The 27,520-nt window shown below is 43.6% G+C and overlaps 1 protein-coding gene and 1 long non-coding RNA gene across 5 annotated transcripts in view; both read right to left on the bottom strand.

The window, feature by feature from the left end:
- Positions 1 to 11,969, bottom strand: part of LOC147031574 (uncharacterized) — a 142,237-nt gene extending 130,268 nt beyond the window's left edge. For all 4 annotated transcript variants that reach the window (XM_085865398.1, XM_085865376.1, XM_085865430.1 and 1 more), the window contains exons 1-6: positions 11,902 to 11,969; positions 10,473 to 10,574; positions 10,303 to 10,362; positions 8,892 to 8,993; positions 8,725 to 8,784; positions 2,610 to 2,752 (exon numbers count right to left, since the gene is read on the bottom strand). Coding sequence is in view for 1 of the 4 variants with exons in the window: in XM_085865430.1 (XP_085721556.1) it covers positions 2,610 to 2,625 (16 nt within the window). In the remaining 3 variants the exon portion in view is untranslated. The remainder of the gene's footprint in view (positions 1 to 2,609; positions 2,753 to 8,724; positions 8,785 to 8,891; positions 8,994 to 10,302; positions 10,363 to 10,472; positions 10,575 to 11,901) is intronic.
- Positions 11,970 to 14,804: 2,835 nt separating this feature from the next.
- On the bottom strand, positions 14,805 to 19,813 carry LOC147031573 (uncharacterized). Its single transcript, XR_015051868.1, has 4 exons — positions 19,501 to 19,813; positions 16,276 to 16,377; positions 16,109 to 16,168; positions 14,805 to 14,933 (listed from the first exon to the last, which is right to left on the bottom strand). It is a non-coding gene; the product is annotated as an uncharacterized LOC147031573 (long non-coding RNA).
- Between the last annotated feature and the right edge of the window lie 7,707 nt (positions 19,814 to 27,520).

Raw genomic sequence — 27,520 nt, 5'->3', positions numbered from 1 at the left:
ACAAGGTCGACGTAAACTAACAAAATAGCACGATTTTTGAAACAGAACCAAACTTGGAACACACACTAACATGTAGGTGAGAAAATAAACAGCTAAAACGGGACAGATAACGACTAGAAACTTAAAGAGCAGGTTGCGGGTCACAAAACATGTTCTGAAAATTTATCAATATGATTATATATGCATTAAATAGTTCGATGCAAGCTATTGTGGTTGCCTAACTATTGGGAAAATGAATGAAATTTAACTCCAAAGTTGTTATTTCTCGAGGCTGTTGAAAAAACAGCCGCGTGCCATATATGGACGGTGACGTCACATTCTCCAAAACAAAGCGGACGCTCACTCTCTCATTGAAGAAGTGTCCAGTTCAGCGGGTCGTTCTTTCACTTTTTTTGAGCTTGCAACTGTCTATATTATCCTTTTTTTATTTTGAATTATTGTTGAACAAAGTTATTTGGATATTTGTACATCATGCCTCGTACGTGTGTCGTCATGTTTTGCGAAAATGGCTGGAAAACGGGTAATCGCTCCCACCGATTCCCGAAGGAATCAAACATTCGCCGGCAGTGGATAAGATTTTTACAAACAAAACGGACAAATTTTCCCCCCAAGAAAACGGGTAAAGAGGACCCTTTGGATAGACTTGTCATTTGTGGTGAACATTTCACAGCGGAGGATAACGAAGGCATAAACACATCTGATCACCACTCTGTGAATATGAGTTGTTGGTTGACAAGTTCTCCAGATATTGCTCTGTCACAGAACCATTTGTTGAATTTAAGTGAGAAAAACCTTGAAATGTATTCTAAAAGAGTACATGGAAAAACACATAAATTAACTTTCTGAAAAACACAAGCATGAAAAAAATTCTCAACAAATCAACTTATTGTTGATTAAATTACCTTTTTAACAGCATCAGGAAATTGGGCTATTTCATTTCAATTGTAAAAAATTGATCAATTTTCCACTTTTTTTTTTCTAAATTTGGAAGAATATTCCCCAATGAGGCTAAAAAATAATATGCCACAACAGTCTCTTGAAAGTTGGAGTTTCTTCTCACTGTTCACTTTCGATGAGGTCAAGCTCAGCTGTCAGAAAGACTTCAACGCCAAGGCTACAGTGTATAATATATTTCGGTCCATTGTTGATTCATTCTATTTCTGACTCTGAGTGACTAGAGGGTTAAAATTATGATATCAAGTCACTGACTTTACATTATTTTATGCATCGAACAAGAAAATGAAAATCTACAAATCAATCTGTCTGGTGGAGTCTGTCGGTGTGAACTACGGGGCAGTCAGTCCTGGCACTTGTTTGTACACGAAATAGGCAGTTTTCTGGCACTTGCAAGTTGCTCAAATTTATATGGCTCAGGTCCAGAAACTCCATAGTATAAATTCTCATCCTCTTCCGACTCGTCCTCGGCAATATTGGAATGAAAACACTCAATTTCATCGCCGCTGAAATCACTCTCTGATTCGCATCTCGCCATTGTTCACACGCTGTTTCCGAATGTTCACAAAGTTTTCGGAGAACGTGACGTCATTGCATCTTCGGTAAATTCCGGCCTGTTTTTCGATCACTGACAAAAGTTTTGATTTCAAAGTTAATTTGAGCATCTTTTGAGTTTCAAATGTAAGAAAATAATTGCCCAACGATTATTAATGTGATTACAACCTTCGAATCATCAGCGACCCAAAACATGCTCTTTAACTTTGAGATCATCAGCAGAGAGCCCAGAAGGAGACCTGCCAACGCTCCAAACCCAGAACCGGAAAATTTACAACGCATTTGTCCAAAAGTCAATGGAGACTGCTCTCCCTAATGGCTGGTGCCCAAACATCATATCTTTCTCTCCTGGATTCTGTGGAAGCTAAAGCGCAAAATTGTTGGTGTGCCCTGCAATGAGGCCGAAGCCCAGTGCGTGTTGCTTTCACATTGTATGCAGGGATGTGGTCTGTTTTTTCCGTCTTTTCCACAAAACTGCTCTGTCTGTCTGTCTGTCTCTCTCTCTCCCTCTCTCCAGAAACTTCAGGAGTCTTGAGTACATTCTGGGTCGATACACTTTGGTACATTATGGGTGATGAAGGTAGTGGTCACGTTTCATCAAAATCGCGTGTGTGGTTTTGGAGAAGAGAACAAATACCCATTTTGGGAGGGAGGGGGAGAAAATTCCCCGTACAACCCCTTAATGAGGGTAGATTTTGATGCGGTCAATACACAAGCGTTCGGCATCAGATATGAAGGTTGCGGCCGTTTCATGAAAATCGTGTGTTTGGTTCTAGCAATAATGACTGTAGGGTTTACGGACTGACTCACTCACTCACTCACTCACTCACTCATAGACACTGCTCGATTGTATAAGCTCACCCGACTGAAGTCCAGGATAGCTACCAAAAAGTATTCAACAGTGCCAGCAAGAACAATCAAAATGGTTTCAGTATAGTTCTGAATTATGAAGAAAGATTAGAAGGAAAAACATCATGTGACATGAAAGATGAGATAAAATATCATGAAAACAAAATATTGTGAGGTGGAGTGATGTGATCATTGCCCACTCTCTGCCAAGCCTCTTGATCTCAGCTTCAAAGTTTGCCTTCCGTACTCACCTTGCTTCACAGTCATCCAGCTCTCCAGTGTCTCAATGGGGATGTTGTCATGAACGAACTCACGCAGCACACTAAAAGGTTAGAGTTAATGTACTCATCCAACACATGTCTGTGTGAGTCGAGGTAGGCCTTCACCACTGCATCTGAGAAAAACAAAAAGGAGAAATGTGGGAACATTAATAAAAATGCACATGATAAAATGTAAGATAAGTACAGAGCATAACCATGAACCACCAACCATAAGAAGAGGGTGCATCTGCACCACTCTTCCAACCTAGCATTGATTCAATGATGGTCACATAAATGGAACGTGACTTTCAATCATGGGAAATCTCTCACACTGTCCCTCCAGAAGGATAAAACCCAATTATCTAAAATCATGATCAACCACTCAAAGAGGTTCAGTCTCTGGAGCATCAAAACCTCATGATCAGCCACGACCTCTCCTGGGATGACCATGAAGCAAAGCAGGCCTCACAAGCCAACCGCAGAATAGGCATCCTCCATCGATCCAAGTCTTTCCTTGGAATTTCAGAGCTACTCAGTTTACAAGACATTTGTCCATAACTCAATGAAGACTGCTCTCCCTTATGGGCTAGTGCCCCATCATATGTGTCTCTCCTGGATTCTGTGGAATCGAAAGCTCAAAATTTTGGTCTGCCCTGCAATGAGGCTGAAACCCAATGCGTGTTCCTTTCACATTATATGCAGGTCTGTCGTGTGTTTTTTCCATCTTTTCTGCAAAACTCCTCTTTCTCTCTTTAAGCCTGGTGTTGGCTTAGTGGTTAGGGTGGTGGCTTGGGATCCCAGGGTCCTGTGTTCAATCCCCGTTGGCTGCTGAAATAACACCAGGGGGTTAACTCAGCCTGTCATCCTTCCGAGGTCGGCGAAGTGAGTACCAGTGTACTGGTCCCGGTGTATGCCCCAGTTAGAATAGGTGTACCATGTCCCTGTGTGTCATAACAGGCGACCAGGGTTGGTGTCAGGAAGGGCATCCAGCCATAAAACATTGCCTCAAGAAAAAGCCCAACCAGGGAAAGATGGCTGTAAAAATGGTCTTTTTTTTTTTTTCTTTTTCTTTCTCTCTCTCTCTCTCTCTCTCTCTCTCTCTCTCTCTCTCTCTCTCTCTCTCTCTCTCTCTCTCTCTCTCTCTCTCTCTCTCTCTCTCTCTCTCTCTCTCTCTCTCTCTCTCTCTCTCTCTCTCTCGATCCTCCAATTCTCTCCAGAAACTACAGGATTCACGAGTTTTTCAAGGCATCCCCTCCTGGTTAGACATCCAAATTCCAGGATGACTGTTCACCTAAACTCTTTTGTCCTCACTTTTCCATTTGGGGAATCAACTTCCAGAAGCAGTTCTTCCCCACTCTTCCCTCCAAAGTGTCAAGCAAAGCAGTGTGCCACCATCTCGTGACCATGATCTTTCTTAACCCCATTGGCCCTTCCCAACCCAATCCTATTATTTGCTTTGTTTCAGTGTTTCTTCCACTCCCCTCTGTCTTTTTCCTGTTAGTTCATTCCCTTACTGATGGTTCCCTATTGTTGTCCTACTAGCCCACTGTGTTTTAAACATTGGTTTTCCACAAGCCTCTTTCATGGAAAAAAAAGAGAAGAAAAAAAACTAATCAAAAAACATGTTCTACAGACAATGCTCAATTTGCATTATTTCCATATGATCACACAAAATGCTTCATTTTATTTTCTTCACAAACTTTGATAACATGCTTTATGCAGGTGGCATCTTCATTTCAGATGGTTTTGTGCCCCACCAAAATGTGAAGATAGACTGGTGTCTCCCACCCCTTTATCTACGTGGGATATATTATTTTTGTGATCGTAGCAATGGCTGGAACATGACCATCAATTGTCGTGGACATATAATTGCTCTTTATTATGATTTTTCTTTTTTAACCCCTCATGGTTCGCACGACGAGGAAGGATTTCCAATACATTTAATCATCTCTTTTCACATTTTCATTGAAATTTGTTTGCTCTCTCACCATCATCTGGTCTGTCTACGATCCAGAGGTTGCCTCTTACAGAACACCATTAAAATGTTTATTCAGTCGCTTTCACTTCCTCATCTACTCCATCATCTTGTCTGTCCATTTTAATCTTTGCCTTGCTCCTCCTCCATCAATATTACCAATCAGTATTGTTTGAGGGGATTGGATGCTCAGGTTGAACAATTTTTACACATTGGATGATTCTGCGCAATAGTTACACCTGTCGCCGAGCGAAGTTTGGTCTAGGTGAATTATTCCTGATACGTGAAAACCGTAAAACCCACACCTGCAGAATACAGATTTTCTGTTTTTCGATATTTTGGAACAACGGCCACATTTTCCATCCAATCATCATGTAGCTTTGTATGAAGCTTTTACCATTGAACACATTTCTTATTTTGTCACCATAGTTGTGGGGTGGCTTTGAAAGCCATAAAATACAAGTTGAAGAATCTTTCCTCAGTGTTGGGAAAGGAAGTGCACAGAGCACACTGCACACGCACAAGCACATCTACACTTGCCACGAAAGATGATTTAAGGCAAAATTTTCTGAGCCCAAACTTGAAAAAAAAAAAACGGGAAAAGGCAGGAATCCAGAATAAATTTCCCGCAATTTTCCAGAAATTCCCGAGAAATGGTTTACCAGGAAAAACACCAGCTTGGGCTCCATTTGTTTGAAAGCTTTTCTCAGCTCAAGCTTGAAAAAAAGAGCCATGCCCAATCTCTAATCTCTATCATACACGACGTGACAGCAGTGTGGCACAATTACTGTCAGTGTAGCACAATGAACAACATAGAAGACAAAGAAAACGAAATTATTATCCTGAACTTTGTGTTCAGCAGAACTTTCAGTGGAGTCTTTTTCATCTCATTCGCACAAGAGCCTAGGCCGACGGTCAACAACGTTGTCAAAGATAGTTGTGGATGCCTATGACTAGTTGTAAAGAGATTTTCATTCTTTGCAACTTACCGTCATCATTATTCTCGCCCTAATGGGTTGCGAGACTATTGTAAGGTGTGTGTGTGTGTGTGTGTGTGTGTGTGTGTGTGTGTGTGTGTGTGTGTGTGTGTGTGTGTGTGTGTGTGTGTGTGTGTGTGTGTGTGTGTGTGTGTGTGTGTGTGTTTCTGTTTGGTTCTGTGTGTGTCCACATCCATATCTTTTCGGTTTCAAATCATTTTCACTGCAACCGCTTGTCTGATCGATGCAAAAATTTAAACATTGAAGGGACTTCCCAAGGAGAATATATCAGTGATAATTCTGATGTCATAGGTCACATGGTATGGGATGGCAGCCGTATTGGATTAAAGGATTAAAAATTGGACATAATCTTGTCCTAAACTGCTTAAAGAAAAAAAATTTAAACTTCGCAAATGTCATCAACTCCAATGAGGTGTATATGATGATGATGATGATGATGTCATCGGTGAAATGGTATTCCAGCCATAATTGGTTGAATCTAAATCCTTGTTCAAAAAAAATCTGAAAATTCATTCATCTCAACTATTGTTGTGGAAATGGGCCCCTAGTGGGTTATTAAATATAGGATTAGCCCATATCCACCCTTAAATGCATGTTTCGCCAGGTTGTTTGGTAATCCGACGTTAAATGTGTGTCGGAAGGTGTAGCAGGTGGTCCAGTGTTCATACAGTAGTAGTGCACTGCGAGGCCCCTTCTTTTTCCTTCCCCCCTCTTAACCAGCCCCCACCTAGCGCCCTGACAGAGCCAGTCAAGAAGACATGCCAGCAACCCATTGGTGAAGAAATGCTGAAAACCCGGACCATGGACCAATCACGCGCCCACGGAAGTGGTCCGAAAAAGCCCACCCCGAAAGTTTTGAAAACGGTTCCTTTCACCAGATCTTTGTCTCTTGTGCTGTCAACCTCATAGGGGCTGGACGCACCGAGGCTGCGTGCGTGGGTTGGGCCGATATGACGTCGCCGCCATTTTGCCACGCTGCGTGCGGGGGCTGGGCCGATAGGAGGACGTCGCAGCCATTTTGCCACACTGTGTGTGTGGGCTGGGCCCAGAGGGGGACGTCGCCGCCATTTTGACACTCTGCATGCTCGGGCTGGGCGCTCAAATCCGCCGACATCGGCTTGTCACGAGCTGCATTTGTGCCTTCCACACCTTTCCTCTCGTCCATGAGGCACCACCAAGTACTCCGTGTCTTGTATGCATGTTGTCCAGGCCTAAGGTTTATTTTGTTAGGGCCCCACTGCGAAACCCGTATCCGTAGCTCCCCAGATAAGGGCGGGTTATAGATGAATTATACCGTTATCGCGAATGCTTTGCTTGTGACGTGTTCCCATGATGTTTCCCCATTAAATCTGGCTGATCCATACGAAATTTGCCGCACTGAATTTATCCGTGTCGCGCTGAAGAACAATCGCTCGATTTGTATTTAAAACTAAACTGGCTACAGATTGCGGCAGACTTCGCTCGGTCTCTGATCAAACCGTCTGTAGTTGGGGGTATATCCCCAACTGGCAAGGCACAGGGGTACTTTGGTATCGTGATCTTAGGCGCGTAACCTGAGACCTGTGCCGAACTAGCCGGCGATATAACCCGTGAGATGGCAGTGCTGTTAAGCGCTCCCGAATCAACAACACTATGACCCGATGTGAGTGAATAATTAAATATTTATGACGTCATTGTTCAGGTGGTCTGATGGCCATATTCAAAGTAAAAACATTAATGTTCTTCTCCAGATCTCCATTTCAGATTAATGTGAAACTTCATATACAGTGGGGAGAACAAGTATTTGATACACTGCCGATTTTGCAGGTTTTCCCACTTACTAAGCACGTAGAGGTCTGTAATTTTTATCATAGGTACACTTCAACTGTGAAAGATGGAATCTAAAACAAAAATCCTGAAAATCACATTGTATGATATTTAAATAATTAATTTGCATTTTATTGCATGAAATAAGGATTTGATCATCGACCAACCAGTAAGAATTCCAGCTCTCACAGACCTGTAAGTTTTGTCTTTAAGAAGCCCTCCCATTCTCCACTCATTACCTGTATTAACTGCACCTGTTTGAACTCGTTACCGGCATAAAAGACAGCTGTCCACACTCAATCAATCAGACTCCAACCTCTCCACAATGGGCAAGACCAGAGAACTGTCTAAGGACATCAGGGACAAAATTGTAGGCTTGCACAAGGCTGGGATGGGCTACAGGACAATAGGCAAGCAGCTTGGTGAGAAGGCAACAACTGTTGGTGCAATTATTAGAAAATGGAAGAAGTTCAAGATAACAGTCAATCTCCCTCGGTCTGGGGCTCCATGCATGATCTCACCTCGTGGAGCCTCAATGATCATGAGAAAGGTGAGGGATCAGCCCAGAACTACACGGCAGGACCTGGTCAATGACGTGAAGAGAGCTGGGACCACAGTATCAAAGAAAACCAGAAGTAACACACTACGCCGTCATGGATTAAAATCCTGCAGCGCACGCAAGCTCCCTCTGCTCAAGCCAGCGCATGTCCAGGCCCGTCTGAAGTTTGCCAATGACCATCTGGACGATCCAGAGGAGGAATGGGAGAAGGTCATGTGGTCTGATGAGACCAAAATAGAGCGTTTTGGTTTCAACTCCATTTGCTGTGTTTGGAGGAAGAAGAAGGATGAGTACAACCCCAAGAACACCATCCCAACCATGAAGCATGGAGGTGGAAACAACATTCTTTGGGGATGCTTTTCTGCAAAGGGGACAGGACGACTGCACCATATTGAGGGGAGGATGGATGGGGCCATGTATCGCGAGATCTTGGCCAACAACCTCCTTCCCTCAACAAGAGCATTGAAGATGGGGCGTGGCTGGGTCTTCCAGCATGAAAACGACCCGAAACACAAAATTAACAAATAGGTCAATTCAGTGAAAACCTGGCTCAAACTCAGGATCCAAAGATCCCAGGTCAGCGACCCTAACCACAAATCCAACACCAGGCTTGCTGAAACATCTAACCTATGGTGCAGAAAATAATTAAGGAGCAAAATGTGATTGTGAAACGACAGGAATAGCTTCAATTTCCTGAAAGGAACACCATTTCTATTGCTTATACGTTTCATGTCACGACATTCCGAAGGGATTTTTTCTCTTCCTTACATGATATGGACATTGTTGCCACAGCCCTTCCCTTTCTTGCCACCTCTCCAGCATTTTTGTCTAAGTTGAAAAAAAGATTTTAACTTAATTTTTTGTACATTTGTTGAGATAGAAATATCCATAAACATGTTTTTAAAAGTTCAGAAGAGGAAAATAAATTTATTTACTCGAGATGCTTCCAAAGATCGGGATTTTATTGCTTGGTGGATGTGGATTACTGGATCAGACCGACGTCATCAGAAGCAGCAGACTCGTTCATGTTTGTTTCCCTGAAAAAAAGAACAGACCTCTGAAATCCACAACTTCATACAAACGTGTGAAACCAGATATCATATTCAGTCTTCATTTCAACAATTGACACTACAATGTCCCCTCCACCAAACATCACAAAAAATAAAACAATATCAGAAAAAGGTGTCATAAAAATAAATAATAAAATAAAAACCATGATTTTGGTCGAGGCGGGCAGGCGAGTGAATGTTTTATCGATGTTTGTGAACCTCCTGCACACTGTCCTCATCTCTACACACTCCAACACCATGTCCCCAACTCCCCCCCCCACCCCACCCCTTTTCACATTCACAGTGATAAGTAAAAAGTAAATAAACTGGTTAATTGAATGAAAGTGTTGTTCATGTAGGAATCATGAAGGGATCATTGGACTCCACAGAATTCCTTGAGTTGGCTGACAGTATTCGTGGAATTATTCTGATAAAATATTGTACAGAGCAGTTGCTTCCGTGCTTTATTATGAATCAAATATTTGAAAATTAAGATTAATATTTTGTTGCTTCGAGTTGAAGTGGAATTCCGTGAATCGCTTCTCACCTGACACTTGTCGTTTGCACTTCTTCTCGATAGATATTCTGAAGAGATTCAACTTTCTCTTCTTCTCGTCTTCTTCTGCTATCTCTCCATTATTGTACGGTCTGGCGTTGGGAAAGGTCGTGGCCCAAGTCTTTCACGAATCAGTTGGCCAATGCTTTTGTTGACTCACAAGAATAAGTAATTTGTTCAGGATATCAGCGATAACTCGACAACTCTTTGCAAGAGACATGCGATCTTGAACATCCACCAAACCCCCAGCGCCAGCAGATGGAACACTTAATATCTGGATCAAGATTCCAACACAAGGACACATATCTGAGTACAAGCAACTCAAAGCAATCCCCAGCACTTAAACATCTTCATCTTCTTGCGTATGGCACGTTGGCTGCCGGGTAATAATCATTATGTTGGGGCACAACTATGTCGCTGATGCAGTACCCCTATACAAGGACACTGGTACTTATTTCGCCGACTTCAGAGGGATAACACGCTGAATCAACCCCACCTGGTGTTAATTCAGTGAAAACCTGGCTCAAACTCAGAATCCTAAGATCCCAAGTCAGCCACCCTAACCACAAAACCAACATCAGGCTTGCTAAAACATCTAAGCTATGGTACAGAAAATAATTAAGGAGCAAATTGTGATTGTGAAACGACAGGAATTGCTTCAATTTCCTGAAAGGAACACCATTTATATTGCTTATACATTTCATGTCACGACATTCCGAAGGGATTTTTTCTCTTCCTTACATGATATGGAAATTGTTGCCACAGCCCTTCCCTTTCTTGCCACGTCTCCAGAATTTTTGCCTAAGTTAAAAAAAAAAGATTGAAAAGTTAATTTCTTGTACATTTCTTGAGATAGAAATATCCACAACCATGTTTTTAAAATTTCAAAAGAGGAAAATAAATTTATTCACTTGAGATGCTTCCAAAGATCAGGATGTTTTGGCTTGGTGGATGTGGATGAGTGGATCAGACCGACGTCATCAGAAGCAGCAGACTCGTTCATGTTTGCTTCCCTGAAAAAAAGAACAGACCTCTTAAATCCACAACTTCATACAAACATGCGAAACCAGATATCATATTCAGTCTTCATTTCAACAACTGACAATACAATGTCCCCTCTACCAAACATCACAAAATATAAAACAATATCAGAAAAAGGTGTCATAAAAATAAATAATAAAATAAAAACCATTGATTTTGGTCGAGATGGGCAGATGAGTGAATGTTTCATCCATGTTTGTGAACCTCCTGCACACTGTACTCATCTCTACACACGACAACACCACTCAAACACCACATCCCAACTCCCCCCACCCCACCCCCATCCCCCCCCCCTTTTCACATTCACAGTGATAAGTAAAAAGTAAATAAACTGATTAATTTAATTAAAGTGTTGTTCATGTAGGAATCATGATGGGATCAATGGACTCCTCAGAATTCCTTGAGTTGGCTGACAGTATTTGTGGTATTATTCTGAGATAATATTGTACAGAGCAGTTGTTTCCGTGCACTATTATGAATGATATATTTGCAAATGAAGATTAATATTTTGATGAGTCGAGTTAAAGTGGAATTCCGTGAATAGCTTCTCACCTGACACTTGTCGTTTGCACTTCTTCTCGATAGACATTCTGAAGTGATTAAACTTTCTCTTCTTCTCGTCTTCTGCTACCCCTCCCTTATAGGGTCTGGCGTTGGGAACAGTCGTGGCCCAAGTCTTTCACGAATCAGTTGGCCAATGCTTTTGTTGACTCACAAGAATAAGTAATGTGTTCAGGATACCAGCGATAACTCGACAACTCTTTGCAAGAGATCTGCGATCTTGAACATCCACCAAAACCCCAAGCGCTCGCAGATGGAACACTTAATATCTGGATCAAGATTCCAACCAAGGACACACATCTGAGTACAAGTACCTCAAAGCAATCCCCAGTACTGAAACATCTTCTTCATCATCTTGCGTATGACACCTTGGCTGATGGGTAGCGATCATTATGTTGGGGCACAACTATGTCGCTGATGCGATACCCCGATACCAGGACACTGGTACATATTTCGCCGACTTCGGAGGGATGACAGGCTGAATCAACTCCACCCGGTGTTAATTCAGTGAAAACATAGCTCAAACTCAGGATCCGAAGATCCCAAATCAGCCACCCTAACCACAAAGCCAAATCCAGGCTTGCTGAAACATCTACCCTCTGGTACAGAAAATAATTAAGGAGCAAAATGTGATTGTGAAACGACAAGAATAGCTTCAATTTCCTGAAAGGAACACCATTTCCATTGCTTATACGTTTCATATCACGACATAACGAAGGGATTTTTTCTCTGACTTACATGATATGGACATAGTTGCCACAGCCCTTCCCTTTCTTGCCACGTCTCCAGCATTTCTGCCTAAGTTGAGAAAAAAAAGATTGAAAAGTTAATTTCTTGTGCATTTGTTGAGATAGAAATATCCACAAACATGTTTTTAAAAGTTCAGAAGAGAAAAAATAAATTTATTTACTTGAGATGCTTCCAAAGATCGGGAATTTTTGGCTTGGTGGATGTGGATGACTGGATCAGATGGACGTCATCAGAATCAGCAGACTCGTTCATGTTTGCTTTCCAGAAAAAAGAACAGACCTCTTAAATCCACAACTTCGTGCCAATGTCCTAAACCGGATATCATATTCATTCTCCATTTCAACAACAGACACTACAATATCCCCTCTACCAAACATCACAAAAAATACAACAATATCAGAAAAAGGTGTCATAAAAATAAAAAATAAAATAAAAACCATGATTTTGGTCGAGGCGGGCAGAGGAGTGAATACTTCATCGATGTTTGTGAACCTCCTGCATACTGTACTCATCTCCACACACTCCAACACCACAACCCCAACTCCCCCACCCCTTTTCACCTTCACAGTGAAAAGTAAAAAGTAGCCTGGTGTTGGCTCAGTGGTTAGGGTGGTGGCTTGGGATCCTAGGGTCCTGAGTTCAAGCCCTGTCGGCTGCTGAATTAATACACCAGGGGGTTGACTCAGCCTGTCATCATTCCCAGTTTGGCGAAATGAGTACCAGTTCCAGTGTGTGTACTGGTCGAGGGGCACTGCATCAGCGACACAATCGCGCTTCAAGAAATGATAGCTGCCATACGACCACCACCACCAGTAAAAAGTAAATAAACTGATTAATTTAATTAATGTGTTGTTCATGAAGGGATCATGATGGGATCAATGGACTCCTCAGAATTCCTTGAGTTGGCTGACAGTATTTGTGGTATTATTCTGATATAATATTGGTTCACGAAAAAAATAAGTGACCACGATATTCGTTATTGTTGTGTGTCTGTCTGTCTGTCTGTCTGTCTGTCTGTCTGTCCTGAGCATAGCTCCGTGGTTTTTGATCCGATCCTGATTAAATTTTGGTGAGAGGTTTATATCATGATCTTGTTGTGTTTTCCTGAAAATGGGCATGGCGCACCCATCGTGGGCGGAGCCACGCCCAAAAAACGTGTTTTTAGCGGGTATCTGATTTCAATTTGCAGATTCTCCTTGGGGGTTTGTCGAATCTGACAGGGGTTTCGGTATTTGGTTAGCCCCATAGCACCTGCATAGCCCCACGGAGCTCGATTTTTCATTTTCGTCCCAAGGTCAAGGTCACAAGGTCACGAACTTAGAAAATTGCGAATTGTGTTTTTAGGGGGTAGCCGATTTCAATTTGCATCTTCTCCTTGGGGGTTTGTCGAATCTGGCAGGGGTTTCGGTATTTGTTGGCCTAATGGCACCTGCATAGCCCCACGGAGCTCGATTTTTCATTTTCTTCCCAAGCTCAAGGTCACAAGGTCACGAACTTAGAAAATTGCCATTTTGACATAAAAATCCATCTTCTCTGAGGGGTTTGTCTGCCATCTCTGTCTGCCAAAAAATTCGAATTTTGACATCAAAATCATGTGACCGCCCAAACTTTGAGAGCTCGGATGACAATATTTTTTATGCATAATCTTGAGGTCATTCCCCACCTAAAGTCTTGAAACCATTTTGCTCTATCTCGAACACCTTGCCTGTGGTGCCCCCTTCAAGTTTGTTTTTACGCTGATTTCATCAAAGTATGGATAATCCGATGAGTGTGAAATGCCATAGAGCCCATATGACGTTACATTGTTCCTGGAATGTTCCAGAGGAAGTTTTGCACCAAAGGTCATAATCCTTGACCTTTGACCTTTAAAGTTCACAAAGGTCAAATTGTCAAAGTTGTGGGAATCGAACCGGGTTTTAAACCTTCTTCGACGAAATAACTCCACTAAGCTATAGCACGTATCCTGTTTCCTTATTTTAATGTCCACAACATTGTTTTGTGACCTTTAAAGGTTATGCAAAGGTCAAATTTTTAAAGTTGTTGAACGAAACCAGGTTTTCGACATTTTGCAACGAAGAACCTGTCACTCGTACCACATCATGTTGATCATTTTTATAACTTGGTCAAACATTATCAGATTGTCTCATCCTTGACTTCTGAAACAATCTACATCGTCAAATACCGCTCGTGAACCATCGTCGTCTTCAGACTTGTTGTACAGAGCAGTTGTTTCCATGCTTTATTATGAATCAAATATTTGAAAAAGAAGATGAATATTTTGATGCATCAAGTTGAAGTGGAATTCCGTGAATCGCTTCTCACCTGGCACTTGTCGTTTGCACTTCTTCTCGATAGACATTCTGAAGTGATTGAACTTTCTCTTCTTCTCGTCTTCTTCTGCTACCCCTCCCTTATAGGGTCTGCCGCTGATGCTCTACCCCTATACCAGGACACTGGTCCTTATTTCGCCGACTTCAGAAGGATAACACGCTGAATCAACCCCACCTGGGGTTAATTCAGTGGACAACCTGGCTCAAACTCAAGATCCAAAGATTCCAAGTCAGCCACCCTACCATAAAGCCAACACCAGGCTTGCTGAAACATCTAACCTATGGTACAGAAAATAATTAAGGAGCAAAATGTGATTGTGAAACAACAGGAAAAGCTTCAATTTCCTGAAAGGAAAACCATTTCTATTGCTTGTACGTTTCATGTCACGACATTCTGAAGGGATTTTTTCTCTTCCTTACATGATATGGTCATTGTTGCCCCATCCCTTCCCTTTCTTGCCATGTCTCCAGCATTTTTGCGCAAGTTGAAAAAAAAAGATGAAAGTTAATTTCTTGTACATTTGTTGAGATTGAAATGTCAACAAACATCTTTTTAAAAGTTCAGAAGAGGAAAATAAATTTATTTACTCGAGATGCTTCCAAAGGTCGGGATTTTTTGGCTTGGTGGATGTGGATGACTTGATCAGACCGACGTCATCAGAAGCAGCAGACTCGTTCATGTTTGCTTCCCTGAAAAAGAACAGACCTCTTAAATCCACAATTTCGTGCCATTGTCCTAAACCGGATATCATATTTATTCTCCATTTCAACAACTGACACTACAATGTCTCCTCCACCAAACATCACAAAAAATAAAACAATATCAGAAAAAGGTGTCATAAAAATAAATAATAAAATAAAAACCACGATTTTGGTCGAGGCGGGCAGAGTAGTGAATGTTTTATCGATGTTTGTGAACCTCCTGCACACTGTACTCATCTCTTCACACTCCAACACCACTCAAACACCACATCCACAACTCCCCCACCCCCACCCCTTTTCACCTTCACATTGACAAGTAAAAAGTAAATAAACTGATTGATTTAATTCATGTGTTGTTCATGCAGGAATCATGATGGGATTAATGGACTCCTCAGAATTCCTTGAGTTGGCTGACAGTATTCGTGGTATTATTCTGATATAATATTGTACAGAGCAGTTGTTTCCGTGATTTATTATGAATCAAATATTTGAAAATGAAGATTAATATTTTGATGCGTCAAATTGAAGTCGAATTCCGTGAATCGTTTCTCACCTGACACTTGTCGTTTGCACTTCTTCTCGATAGACATTGTGAAGAGATTGAACTTTCTCTTCTTCTGCTACCCCTCCCTTATTATAGGGTCTGGCGTTGGGAACGCTCGTGGCCCAAGTCTTTCACGAATCAGTTGGCCAATGCTTTTGTTGACTCACAAGAATAAGTAATTTGTTCAGGATACCAGCGATAACTCGACAACTCTTTGCAAGAGATCTGCGATCTTAAACATCCACCAAAACCCCAGCGCAAGCAGATGGAACACTTGATCAAAATTCCAACCAAGGACACACATCTGAGTACAAGCACATCAAAGCAATCCCCAGCACTTAAACATCTTATTCATCTTCTTGCGTATGACACCTTGGCTGATGGGTAGCTATCATTATGTTGGGGCACAACTATGTCGCTGATGCGATACCCCGATACCAGGACACTGGAACTTATTTCGCTGACTTCAGAGGGATGACAGGCTGAATCAACCCCACCTGGTGTTAATTCAGTGAAAACCTGGCTCAAACTCAGGATCCTAAGATCCTAAGGAACACCATTTCTATTGCTTGTATGTTTCATGTCACGACATTCCGAAGGGATTTTTTCTCTTCCTTACATTATATGGACATAGTTGCCACAGCCCTTCTCTTTCTTGCCATGTCTCCAGCATTTTTGCCTGTTGGAAAAAAATATTGAAAAGTTAATTTCTTGTACATTTGTTGAGAGAGAAATATCCACAAACATGTTTTTAAAAGTTCAGAAGAGGAAAATAAATTCATTTACTTGAGATGCTTCCAAAGCTCGGTAATTTTTGGCTTGGTGGATGTGGATGACTGGATCAGACAGACGTCATCAGAAGCAGCAGAATCGTTCATGTTTGCTTCCCTGAAAAAGAACAGACCTCTTAAACCCACAACTTCATACAAACGTGTGAAACCAGATATCATATTCAGTCTTCATTTCAACAACTGACACAACAATGGCCCCTCCACTAAACATCACATAAAATAACACAACATCAGGCAAAGGTGAAAAAATACAAGATTTCGGTCGAGACAAGTGGACGAGTGAATGTGCCGTCGATGTTTGTTCATCTTTAATGATGTTACTGAAAAGAGGAAGTTTCCTGTTTGGAATGATTTTAAATTTTATTGTACTGCGAGAAAGGAAGAAAAAAAAAACAGCCTTTTTACAGCCATTTTTCCCTGTTAGCTATTTTGCAGGCTCCATGCAATCATGGTTCCTTTCTTGAGGCAATGTTTTATGGCCAGATGCCCTTCCTGACGCCAACCCTGGTCGCCTCTTACAACACACAGGGATATGGTATTGATGATATGATAGACCTATTCTAACCGGGGCATACACGAGGACCAATCGGATTTCACTGGTAATCATTTCGCCGAACTCAGAAGGATGACAGGCTGTCAACCCACTGGTGTTAATTCAGTGGCCAATGGGTCTCGAACTCAGGACCCTCGGATCCCAAGCCACCACCTTAACCACGAAGCCAACACCAGGCTTGCCAGAAAGGCAAACAAATGAACAATTACCATACTCCTTTGCGCTCAGGACAAGATTCCATCCAATTTCCGGCCATGCGGCCATGTTGGATTTTGGACCAAGTCCAAAATCTAACGGCATGATCCTTGGACCTTACCTAATCCCCCCACCAAGTTTCGTCGAAATCCGTTGAGGAGTTTTTCCGTAATACTGTTCACAAATAAACAAACAAACAAACAGTCATAGACTGGTACTTACTAAATCGTCAAATGACCTCTGACCTTGTCTCATAAAAGCTGTGTCTCGAGAAGGTAGCGACGCAAACCAGAATTTTCTACGATGACTCTGTACGAAACCATCAAAAATCGAATGTTTTGGATGTTAGACCTCACTGTGACCTTGACCTTTGACCAAAATGTAATCAGCACTAGCCATCACCCTCCTGAATCACGTGGTGTAATTTGTCATTGGTAGCTTCTTCTGTTCTCGAGTTATCGTGCCTCCAAGAAACCCGTATCTTGCCAAAAGGTGACCGACCACGTGTGACTTCTTTAAGGTCACACTGAGGTGAACAGAGCTGCTATCCACCAGGAGCGACTCCTTGAGGAATATCTGCCTTCGAGATTCCGATGAGAATCGTTCTACAGAGTAACCATGAAAAATATGTGTTTGCCTCATAACGTCACCAAATGACGTCATAATGTCTCAAGCTTGACATATCGAGAAAGCACTCATCGAGGTGTTCAATTTGAGGTACTACATGACATGGTTCCTAAAACTTGAAAATTTGACCTTGGGGTCAAATATGTTTGACCTCAGGCGCTAACCATGAAGGTCAAGGCCAATCGCCACCAAAAACGAATCAGCTGAGCACCAGACCATATACTACATTCCCATAAAGTTTGGAGACGATTCGCTTAAAATTACTCAAAAAATAAGGGTTACGTCGACTCCCCTGATTTGCAGCAAAGTGACCTTGACCTTTGACCTTGACCTTCAAAATTTTATGCGCTGAAAGGGACCTCTATAGGCCTCTGATATGCGAAGTTACAAAAATTTCCAAAGATAACTGTGCTCTGCAGAGTGATTTATACATGATTACAGACAAAAAAAAAAAAAAAACATGAAGCTCAAGGCCAATCGCCACCAAAAATTAATCAGCTGAGCACCAGACCATGAACTATATTCCCATGAAGTTTGAAGACGATCCGATCAAAATTACTCAAAAAATAAGGGTTTCATCGACTCCCCTGATTTGCGACAAAGTGACCTTGACCTTTGACCTTGACCTTCAAAATTTTGTGTGCTGAAAGGGACCTCTATCGGCCTCTGATATGCGAAGTTACAAAAATTTCCAATGATAACTGTGCTCTGCAGAATTTTTTTATATGTGATTACAGACAAAAAAAAAAACAAAAACACAAGCTGACAAACATATCTTGCAAAAACTTCGTTTTGGCAAGATATCAAACAAACAAACAAACAAACAAACAAACAAACAAACAGAAACGGAAGTCATCAATATACTGACGAAATCTTTAGATTTCGTAAGTAACAAACAAACAGAAAGGGGTGAAAACAGTAACCTCCGATCTTCGATGGCGGAGGTTAATAAATAGTGAGTCGGACATGACGTCAACGATGGTGTTGACAATGAAACAAAAAGTGAAAATCGTGACTTTCTGGTTGGAGACAAAATCCCACGTGTACAGACTATAATTTTTGTCTTCTTCTTCCTAAAGTTACTTTTCCTTATGATGAGGTGTGTGTGGCAATGGGGGCCGGCAGCTGAAGGGAGGAGGAGGAGGAGGAGGAGGAGGAGGGGGAAGAGGAGGAGGAGGAGGAGGAGGAGGGGGAGGAGGAGGAGGAGGAGGAGGAGGAGGAGGAGGAGGAGGACGAGGACGAGGAGAAGGAGAAGGAGGAGGAGGAGGAGGAGGAGAAGGAGGAGGAGGAGGGGGGAGGAGGAGGGGAGGAGGAGGAGGAGGGGAGGGGGAGGAGACGCCATTAAAAACGCTTGTGCTGAAGAACCTTCGTGTGCGCTGACTTTGCCCCACCACAGTGTGGCAGTGGGAACAGTTGTGGGTTCAAGTCTTTCACGAATCGTTTGACCCACACGTTTGTTCACTCAAAGGAATTTGCAATTTGTTCAGGGAACCGGCGATAACTCCACAACCGTTTGTTAAACACATGATGGATCTTTAACATCCACCAACCCCCCCCCCCACCCCTTGAGACCTGTGGTCCCAGGCTCGGGGGGTCGCCGGCCAATTAATATCCGTCAAGCGAACAACTCGATGTCATGAGGGGATGGGGGAAGTGAGGTAAATGGAGGGGATGGGGGAAGTGTGGTAAATGGAGGGGATGGGGGAAGTGTGGTAAATGGAGGGATGGGGGAAGTGAGGTAAATGGAGGTAAATCACCAGAGTAAAATAACTCGTAATTGGGTTACACTCGACATGAAGAGATAAAATTAAGTTGTTAATGTTGTGAAAACCCCGTGTGAGGTACCTTGGTTGCGATTTATTCTTGAAAAGCCCCGTTCTGGAAGCCAAGACGCTTTGTGGAAAATTATTCAGTGAAAAAATCCTGGAGCCGTCGAAAACACGTCGAGCAGCGCGAGATCCTCACGTCGCACTGAGTATCACGTGACTGTTCCATTGTAACCACGTGGTTACATCTGTGACGTCGGTCGCCTCGCACTTCAACGGCGGAGTTTCAGCACGGAACCGTGGTGCATTCTCTGTGTTCGTCATCGTCGTTTAGTAATTTTTAAAGTAAATAAATCATTATTTATCATGGGGAAGAGTTGGGTTGGGGTTTGGTGGCGGCCGGAGGGACTTGAACCGAATGATATTTTAAACATAATAACAGTAATCGTCTATTTTAAAATCCTTTCATGAATTAATGCATTGTAATTGTTTTAATCGGAGGTGTTATTTCGATTTCACCTTCTCCTCCCCCCATTCGATCAACTTCACTCCACCTCAACAATCTGCTCACACAACATACGTGTGACGTCATCACACTTGCGATCTGCCATGTTTGATTACCACAGATGGTTCACGTGGATCCGATTGTATCATCGTTTTTACTTTCGACATCATCATCATACTGGAGCACGCAATTTAGTGTCTTGTTTGTGTGTATTTTGACCACCACACCAATCTTGAGAGGACTAAGGGTCTCGTTGTGATGGAGGTTGTGGTGACTTCATTTCTCCCTCGCCCCTTCTCCAAGAGAGTTTTTACGACTTGGACAAACGCCGTGTTAACATGTATAAATAGCTGATCGTGGGGTATGTTCAGTTACCAAGCAGCTCGCTCGCGCTCGTCAAGTTGACTTGATTTGAAGGACTCAAACGAGCGCTTCAACTGAACAGAGCGCTCGACACTACTAAACAAAATGTCGGTGCCAATGAAAGTGGTGCTGTCGTGGTTATTTAATCAAATGGTGTTCGGGCCGTCATTTTCAATTCTCCTTGATCCTCTTGTGACAAGAACTTCGCCAAACAAGCTTCTTGTGGTAAACAGAGCAGGACATTTGGCCCATCAGGCCTGCGCTGTTATTTCCAACCTCTGGTTGTTTTTCTGTGCTGTATCCTTCTTAAATGCTGGGCGTCGAGGAAGGAAGCAACACGGACCAGTTTTTTAAGTGTTTGGTATTCCTCGGACGAGATTCGCAGCACCGACCTCCCAGACTCAGCGTGGATGCTCCAACTATTGCAGCACCGAGGCTGGTACAAGTACAATGCATCACACATATAATTATATTGTTACGGTTGTGGAAATTCACAGAACACCATTCAGGTTCCCCGAAGATCAGTTATGTCGATAAGTGTGTGTCCAGGTTTGATTTCCCCACCGATGTAGAAAGGGATTTTTCGTGTGCCGGGCTGTGCATCTTTGAGTTTGCCGTTATTCTGAACTATCTTTTATTTCAAACAAACAGCATCTCTTCAACGACACCACTACAACCACGCCACCTCCACCACCACAACAGCATCTGAACAACTCCCGCCCGATATCCCTCAGAACGGCGTAAACAGAAGTGACGGTTATTACAAAAACAACCGGACCACTTCTAGGATTTTCCCCCGCGCGCCGGGAAGGGAGGGCGAACGCCCCAGACCCGATAAAAGGGCCGTGTTGGAACACCGAGGGGGCGGTTGGCGAGCAAGGGCGTAGCCACAGGTCCACAAGCGATGAGGCGAAAAGAGGTGAACTGTCCTTTTTAGGTATTGTGATAGGAGTGGAGGTAAGAGTATTCAGAGCACTGCTGGGAAGCTTTGATATTTTACTCCCCAGGGAGCTCAGATGGCCAGAGGGCTCAGGTCAGATCATATTTCAGGAAATGAGCGACAAGGCAACTGCCTCGTCTGCCTCAGCCTGGCTACGCCCGAGGCGAGTTGGTGAGGAAATCGGTGTGGAGAGCGCCAGGGTTGGCAAGTTGGTGAGGAAATCGGTGTGGAGAGCGCCAGGGTTGGCAAGTTGGTGAGGAAATCGGTGTGGAGAGCGCCAGAGTTAGGTAGTTCGTCGAGTTGGAGCCGGAGAGAAGTCGCCAGCCGGATCGCCGTTGGAGGCGTCGTTGGAGTTGAGAGTTGAGTTGGGGAGCTGGTGGAGTCCAGTGGAGTGCGGGCAGAGACATCGAGGGTCGCCCAGCGAGTCACCAGGAGGGTGGCAGGTAGCCTGCTCGGTCTCCCGGAGCCCCTGCGGTCATCCCGGCTCCGAGCAATTATAAAGGCTTACGAGCCCGGTGCTTTCCTTTTTTCTTTCTTGAGGTTTTTGCATGAAAGTCTGTGGTGCCTTGTCTTCGAAGTAGTGAACTGACTAAGTGCATGTAGATAATAAATAGACATCAGCTGAAGGTCTTCTTGCTCATGTCATTTTCCCCTACCCCCATTCATCGCCTTGCTTGCATATATGCTTGTGTTCAAATAAATGTTCCCTATTGTTTGAATATTCACCTGCTCGTTGCGTCCCTTCCTCCATTGAACTGCCATAATTGCGTTCGTAATAAATAGCTGGCTGATTGATAGCTGATAAAACGTACATCTGGTCCTACGGGGCTTGGCGATATAAAACCGCACGGCAACCGCGAACGGAACGAGCTGCGTAAAGCGGCTCGTTTCGGTGCAGGCTCCATTGAGGCGTAAATGCGCGGCATATCTGTCTGCGCGAATAATTGGATACATCAACAATTCGGCGATCAACCCTGCAGTGCATGGACAGAAGAGTTGGCTTATTTATGGTGTGGTTAACAACACCCGTAGCTGGGTTTCGGCGTTGATTCGGAAAGCTGCGACTGGATTGCCACGTTCGGTGGGCGCGCGCGGCCGCAAATTGGGCTGAGGCGGTCGTCCGCACGCCCGAGTGGCGACAATCCACAACTATATATATATATATATATATATATATATATATATATATATATATATATATATATATATATATATATATATATATATATATATATATATATACATATATATATATATATATATATATATATATACATACATATATATATATATATATATATATATATATACATACATATATATATATATATATATATATATATATATATGTATGTATATATATATTGGTGCGGGCCCGTAGGCGCGAGCTCATACGTGCGTGCCTGTACGTGCATGCCCGTACGTGCAAAATTTTTTTTTTATTGTGACCAACAGTGACGTCATAGCACTGTGTACTGTCATTGGTTGATAAATAAATGGCCGTAATTTGGGAACCGCTCGTCCGATTAATAACAAACATTGAAAAGGCACGTCCGCAGGGCCCCCGCAATATTCCTGGCAAGTTTCAATCAGATCGGACCAGTGGCTGTCGATAAATGGCGGTCGCAGACACACATACAGACACACATACAGACACACATACAGACACACACATACAGAGATTGCTGGAATTATAGATAGAAGACTAGTGCGGGCCCATAGGTGCGGACCCGTAGGTGCGTGCCCGTACGTGCATGGCCGTACATGCAAAAAAAAAAAAACTGGATTGGGGCATTGTTTCAATTATATCGGACCAACCGTGTCATAAATGGCCATAACTAGGGAAACACTTGGGAAGCGGCTGAAACGGATGAGGAAGAACGATGTCAAACTTTGAAAAGGCACATACTCAGGTTCCAGCATCAATTGTGACATCATATCAAAAAAGAAAAAAGAAAAAAGAAAAAATAAAGACCAATGTCCACCCGCAGGGTGACCCGTATCTTGCCAAAAGGTGACCGACCACGTGTGACTTCTTTAAGGTCACACTGAGGTGAACAGAGCTGCTATCCACCAGGAGCGACTCCTTGAGGAATATCTGCCGACGAGATTCCGATGAGAATCGTTCTACAGAGTAACCATGAAAAATATGTGTTTGCCTCATAACGTCACCAAATGACGTCATAATGTCTCAAGCTTGACAGATCTAGAAAGCACTCATCGAGGTGTTCAATTTGAGGTACTACACGACATGGTTCCTAAAACTTGAAAATTTGACCTTGGGGTCAAATATGTTTGACCTCAGGCGCTAACCATGAAGGTCAAGGCCAATCGCCACCAAAAACTAATCAGCTGAGCACCAGACCATATACTACATTCCCATAAAGTTTGGAGACGATTCGCTAAAAATTACTCAAAAAATAAGGGTTATGTCGACTCCCATGATTTGCGGAAAAGTGACCTTGACCTTTGACCTTGACCTTCAAAATTTTATGCGCTGAAAGGGACCTCTATAGGCCTCTGATATGCGAAGTTACAAAAATTTCCAATGATAACTGTGCTCTGCAGAATTTTTTTATGCGTGATTGCAGACAAAAAAAAAAAACACAAGCTGACTAACATATCTTGCAAAAACTTCGTTTTGGCAAGATAACAAACAAACAAACAAACAAACAAACAGAAACGGAAGTCATCAATATAGTTACGAAATCTTTAGATTTCGTAAGTAACAAATGTTATGATGATATGCTAGGTGGTCATATTTTGGACCATTAGCTGTGTGTTAATCAGCTGTCGGGATTCTAACCTTGCTTGTAATTGTGTATTATTCAAACCTTGCTTTAAAATGTTGCTTTAAATGTTCCAGGCTACCAATGTTCCATGTTCCATAGCACCCACTGTTTTGGACAGCGCCCAACTGTTTCTGTTTCTTGGAAACTAAGCTCTTATCACCCTTCCTGTTGCTCTGTGGTGGTGTGCCCTTAGTGCAACCTTGGAGAGAACTGTGGAACTGTTCCTTCAGTGTATGCTGCCCACACATTCCTATTCTCTGTGATCACCAGAGTTTTGCCTTTGTTATCAGCAGGTGCTAGTGAAGGAGTGTAGGAAGCTCGGAAAGTTGTTAGTTTGCAAGACTTGCATATCTGAGAGTTGTGTAGGCGGCTTGGAAACTGTTGGGTTGCATATCTGAGAATTGACCGATTCAACTTCCCCTAGGGCCCCTAGGGAGGGGGGAAAGAAGCCCACTGCCACATTTATTTCTTTATTTCTTTATCCCTTAGCACACACCTTTAGTCCACACCCAGTTTTGCTTTTGTGTGATTATATATATGTGATGGTTTTGAAGCATATTCTCAATGTGATTCGGGGGAGCCTGACTGAAGGGTCACTGAGTCACATTCCGCATGCGTGTGGTCTTCGGAAATAAAACGTGTAATTCGAGGATCCTCATCTGACTCTGTCATCTTACTCGGCCGGGTGGAGAGTCATAACAATTGGCGACGAGGATGGGATTCGACTGATGCTGGCGGTGTGAACGGTGGGACTCCACTTGGTGTACAGCGATCGCAAGGGATCAGCTAAAAGGTACGTGACGATCGCACGTAGGGCACCTAAAATAGGGAGCCCCAGTTAGGCAAGCGCTGTACACTTGGTGGGTTGCGCCCTGCCGGACGCAGCTCCAGGATCTGCTCGAATCAAGAACTGTAACGGTAAATACATATGAGGTGATTCGAATGCGGTTTGTCTGAAGAGCACAAAGGGGGAGGGCTGGCAGGCAGTGTTTGTAGAACCGGTAAGGGTCGAGGATAAAGGTATCCGTGTGAAATAAGGAGGGAACAGGTTGGAATCCTGTACCATAGAGAGGGAAGGTTAGAGGCCTTCATTGGGTTTTGAGGCTATTAGGCGGCGGGTTGAAAGGGATTTCGGTCCCGGTGTAAAAGGAGAAACGATTTACAGCTATTAGGCGGCTGATTGAAAGGGATTTCGGTCCCGGTGTAAAAGGAGAAACGATTTACAGCTATTAGGCGGTTGATAAGATAAGAACAAAAGAATGGGGAATAAATCTTCAAAGAACGAGAAGATACCAAAAGGAACAACATTGAAAGTTATCAGTGACAAATATGGAATCGATAACGTAAAGGGAATACAGGACTGGGTGAAGTGGACCGCGGGGAGAAAAGATCCCTTTCCGCTGACTGGATCCTTAGTTCCAAAGATATTAAACACAGTGAGTAATGCGCTGATAGAGGGCAAAGCAGGAGGCCCGAAACAAAGTGGACCACACTGGAAAGCATTGGCCGCGTGGCTAATGGAGTCGCAAGTCGAGACAGAGCATAGGCGACTCGGACTAGAAGGGACTGTGAACCAACGGAAAATACAAGACGAGGAACGACAAGGGAGACTAAAACAGGCGCTAGACCAGCTAACGGAAGTTAAGACACAGGGAGAGGACAAACAGAAGGAACTAGACCAAGTGTTAGTGCAGCTGACGGAGGTCAAGATACAGAGTGAGGAGAGACAGGAGAAGTTGAAGCAGGCGTTAGCACAGATAGCAGAAATCAACGACGACGTGAACCGAAAGGCGACAACCCGACTTGGGACAACAAAAGGAATTTACCCCGTCTTAGAAGGGGACAGAGTAAAAGGAGGGACCGACATTCACCAGTTCCCCATGATGCAAGCAGCAGGGGGAGATTGGGTTTGGAGATCATGGACCCCACAAGACATTAGGGGAGTAAAAGCTAGCATGGAAGAATGTATAAAGAAAAACCCAAGAAGGGCAATTCAGATATTACACGACCAGATAAAAATGCAGGGGGCAACCAGGACAGACATAGGGTTTATCTGCACTGCTGTCCTGCCCAGTGCGGTTTGGAGCCGGCATGCGGCAGCCTGGGGTGTCAAAATGGAAGGAGAAGAAGATACCACCTTAAACCGATGTTACCCAGAGGGAGCCGACCGGGATGCACAGGCAGTGTGCAGGGGAAGAGTACAAGCCCTGATGGTAGAACTTGCGGCAGAGATGGCCCCAAGGGTAATGGATTGGCAGGCAATACAGGATGTCACACAGAATCCCAAGGAATCACCTGGGGAGTACAAGGCACGACTGTATGAGCAGATCGAACTGCACTCGGGATTTAATAACATCGCACAGACGCCCCTCCATTTCCTGAACACTATGTTTGTAGATGGACTGTGTGATGAGGTAAGGCGAGAGGTGAAGGCGGACATGCCAGGGTGGAAAACGGCTGAAGTAGATGCCGTGTTTGAAAGGGCAAGACAGGCTTGGCAGACTCTAAGAGAAGAGGAACGGAGAGGAAAGAAAGATACCAAAGCTCTAGTTGCAAGAAACCTTGAATTGAAAAGCCGTAAATACGAAGAGAGGGAAGGCAGGCCTCGCTGGGAAAATCCAGATTGGGAACCCCGGTATGAAGCCGAACGGGACCAGCGGAGACCTTGGAACAGAGAGAAGGAGCCGCAAAGACAGGGAGAATGCTTTAACTGCGGTCAATCCGGGCACTGGTTTCGGGACTGCCCGGCACCGCCTAAACAACGAGGCTGGGGCTCGCGGCCACCACAGCAGCAAGAGAGACCAACGGCGCCCCCTAGAGAATATGAGAGGCGAGGGGAGACAGCAGGAAGAAACTATTGACATGAGGACACCGTGGTGGCTCCGCAAAGGGAAACGCGGAACGTAAGGGAATTGACCACGACCTTAAACGTAGAGGGGAGACAAGTAACATTTCTGGTAGATACAGGGGCCACCCGGTCAACACTAAAACAAGGAGAGATAAAGAACCTGCCACTCTCAGGCGAGTCAGTGAGTGTGGCGGGGGTTTCGGGACGGAGAGAGGATATCCCGATTTCGGACAAATTACGAATTGAAGTAGGTCCCCTGCGGGGAGAACATGCATTTTTGGTAGCCAAACACACCCCGATGAATTTGTTGGGAAGGGATTTGTTGTGCAGAATGGGATGTACCATAACATGCAAGCAAGACGGAGTCTTCATAGATGCCCCGCTGGCATTGCAAGAGGAAGTAATGACCCTCATGATGACCGAACTCGGACCGGTAGTCTATTGGTTGCGGGTTGTGTCACAAGAGGGGAGAGATAAACTGACTAGGGATTGGGAAAGTGTGAAAAGATTGCGGGACGTAGAGGAATGGTTGCGTGGCAACGACATTGAATTGAAAGAAGTGGAACTGCCTTTGCACTGTACGGTCTATTATGACGAAACAGGGCAGGATTTTGATTACTCGGATAGAGTACATGAGGAGTACGCTACCAC

Source organism: Eptatretus burgeri, chromosome 2, assembly GCF_056783735.1.
Source record: "Eptatretus burgeri isolate ZD-2024b chromosome 2, Ebu_testis_v1, whole genome shotgun sequence".
Taxonomy (NCBI): Eukaryota; Metazoa; Chordata; class Myxini; order Myxiniformes; family Myxinidae; genus Eptatretus; species Eptatretus burgeri.
The sequence above is the reverse complement of the archived record's forward strand: the minus strand, read 5'-3'. Positions and strand labels throughout refer to the sequence as shown.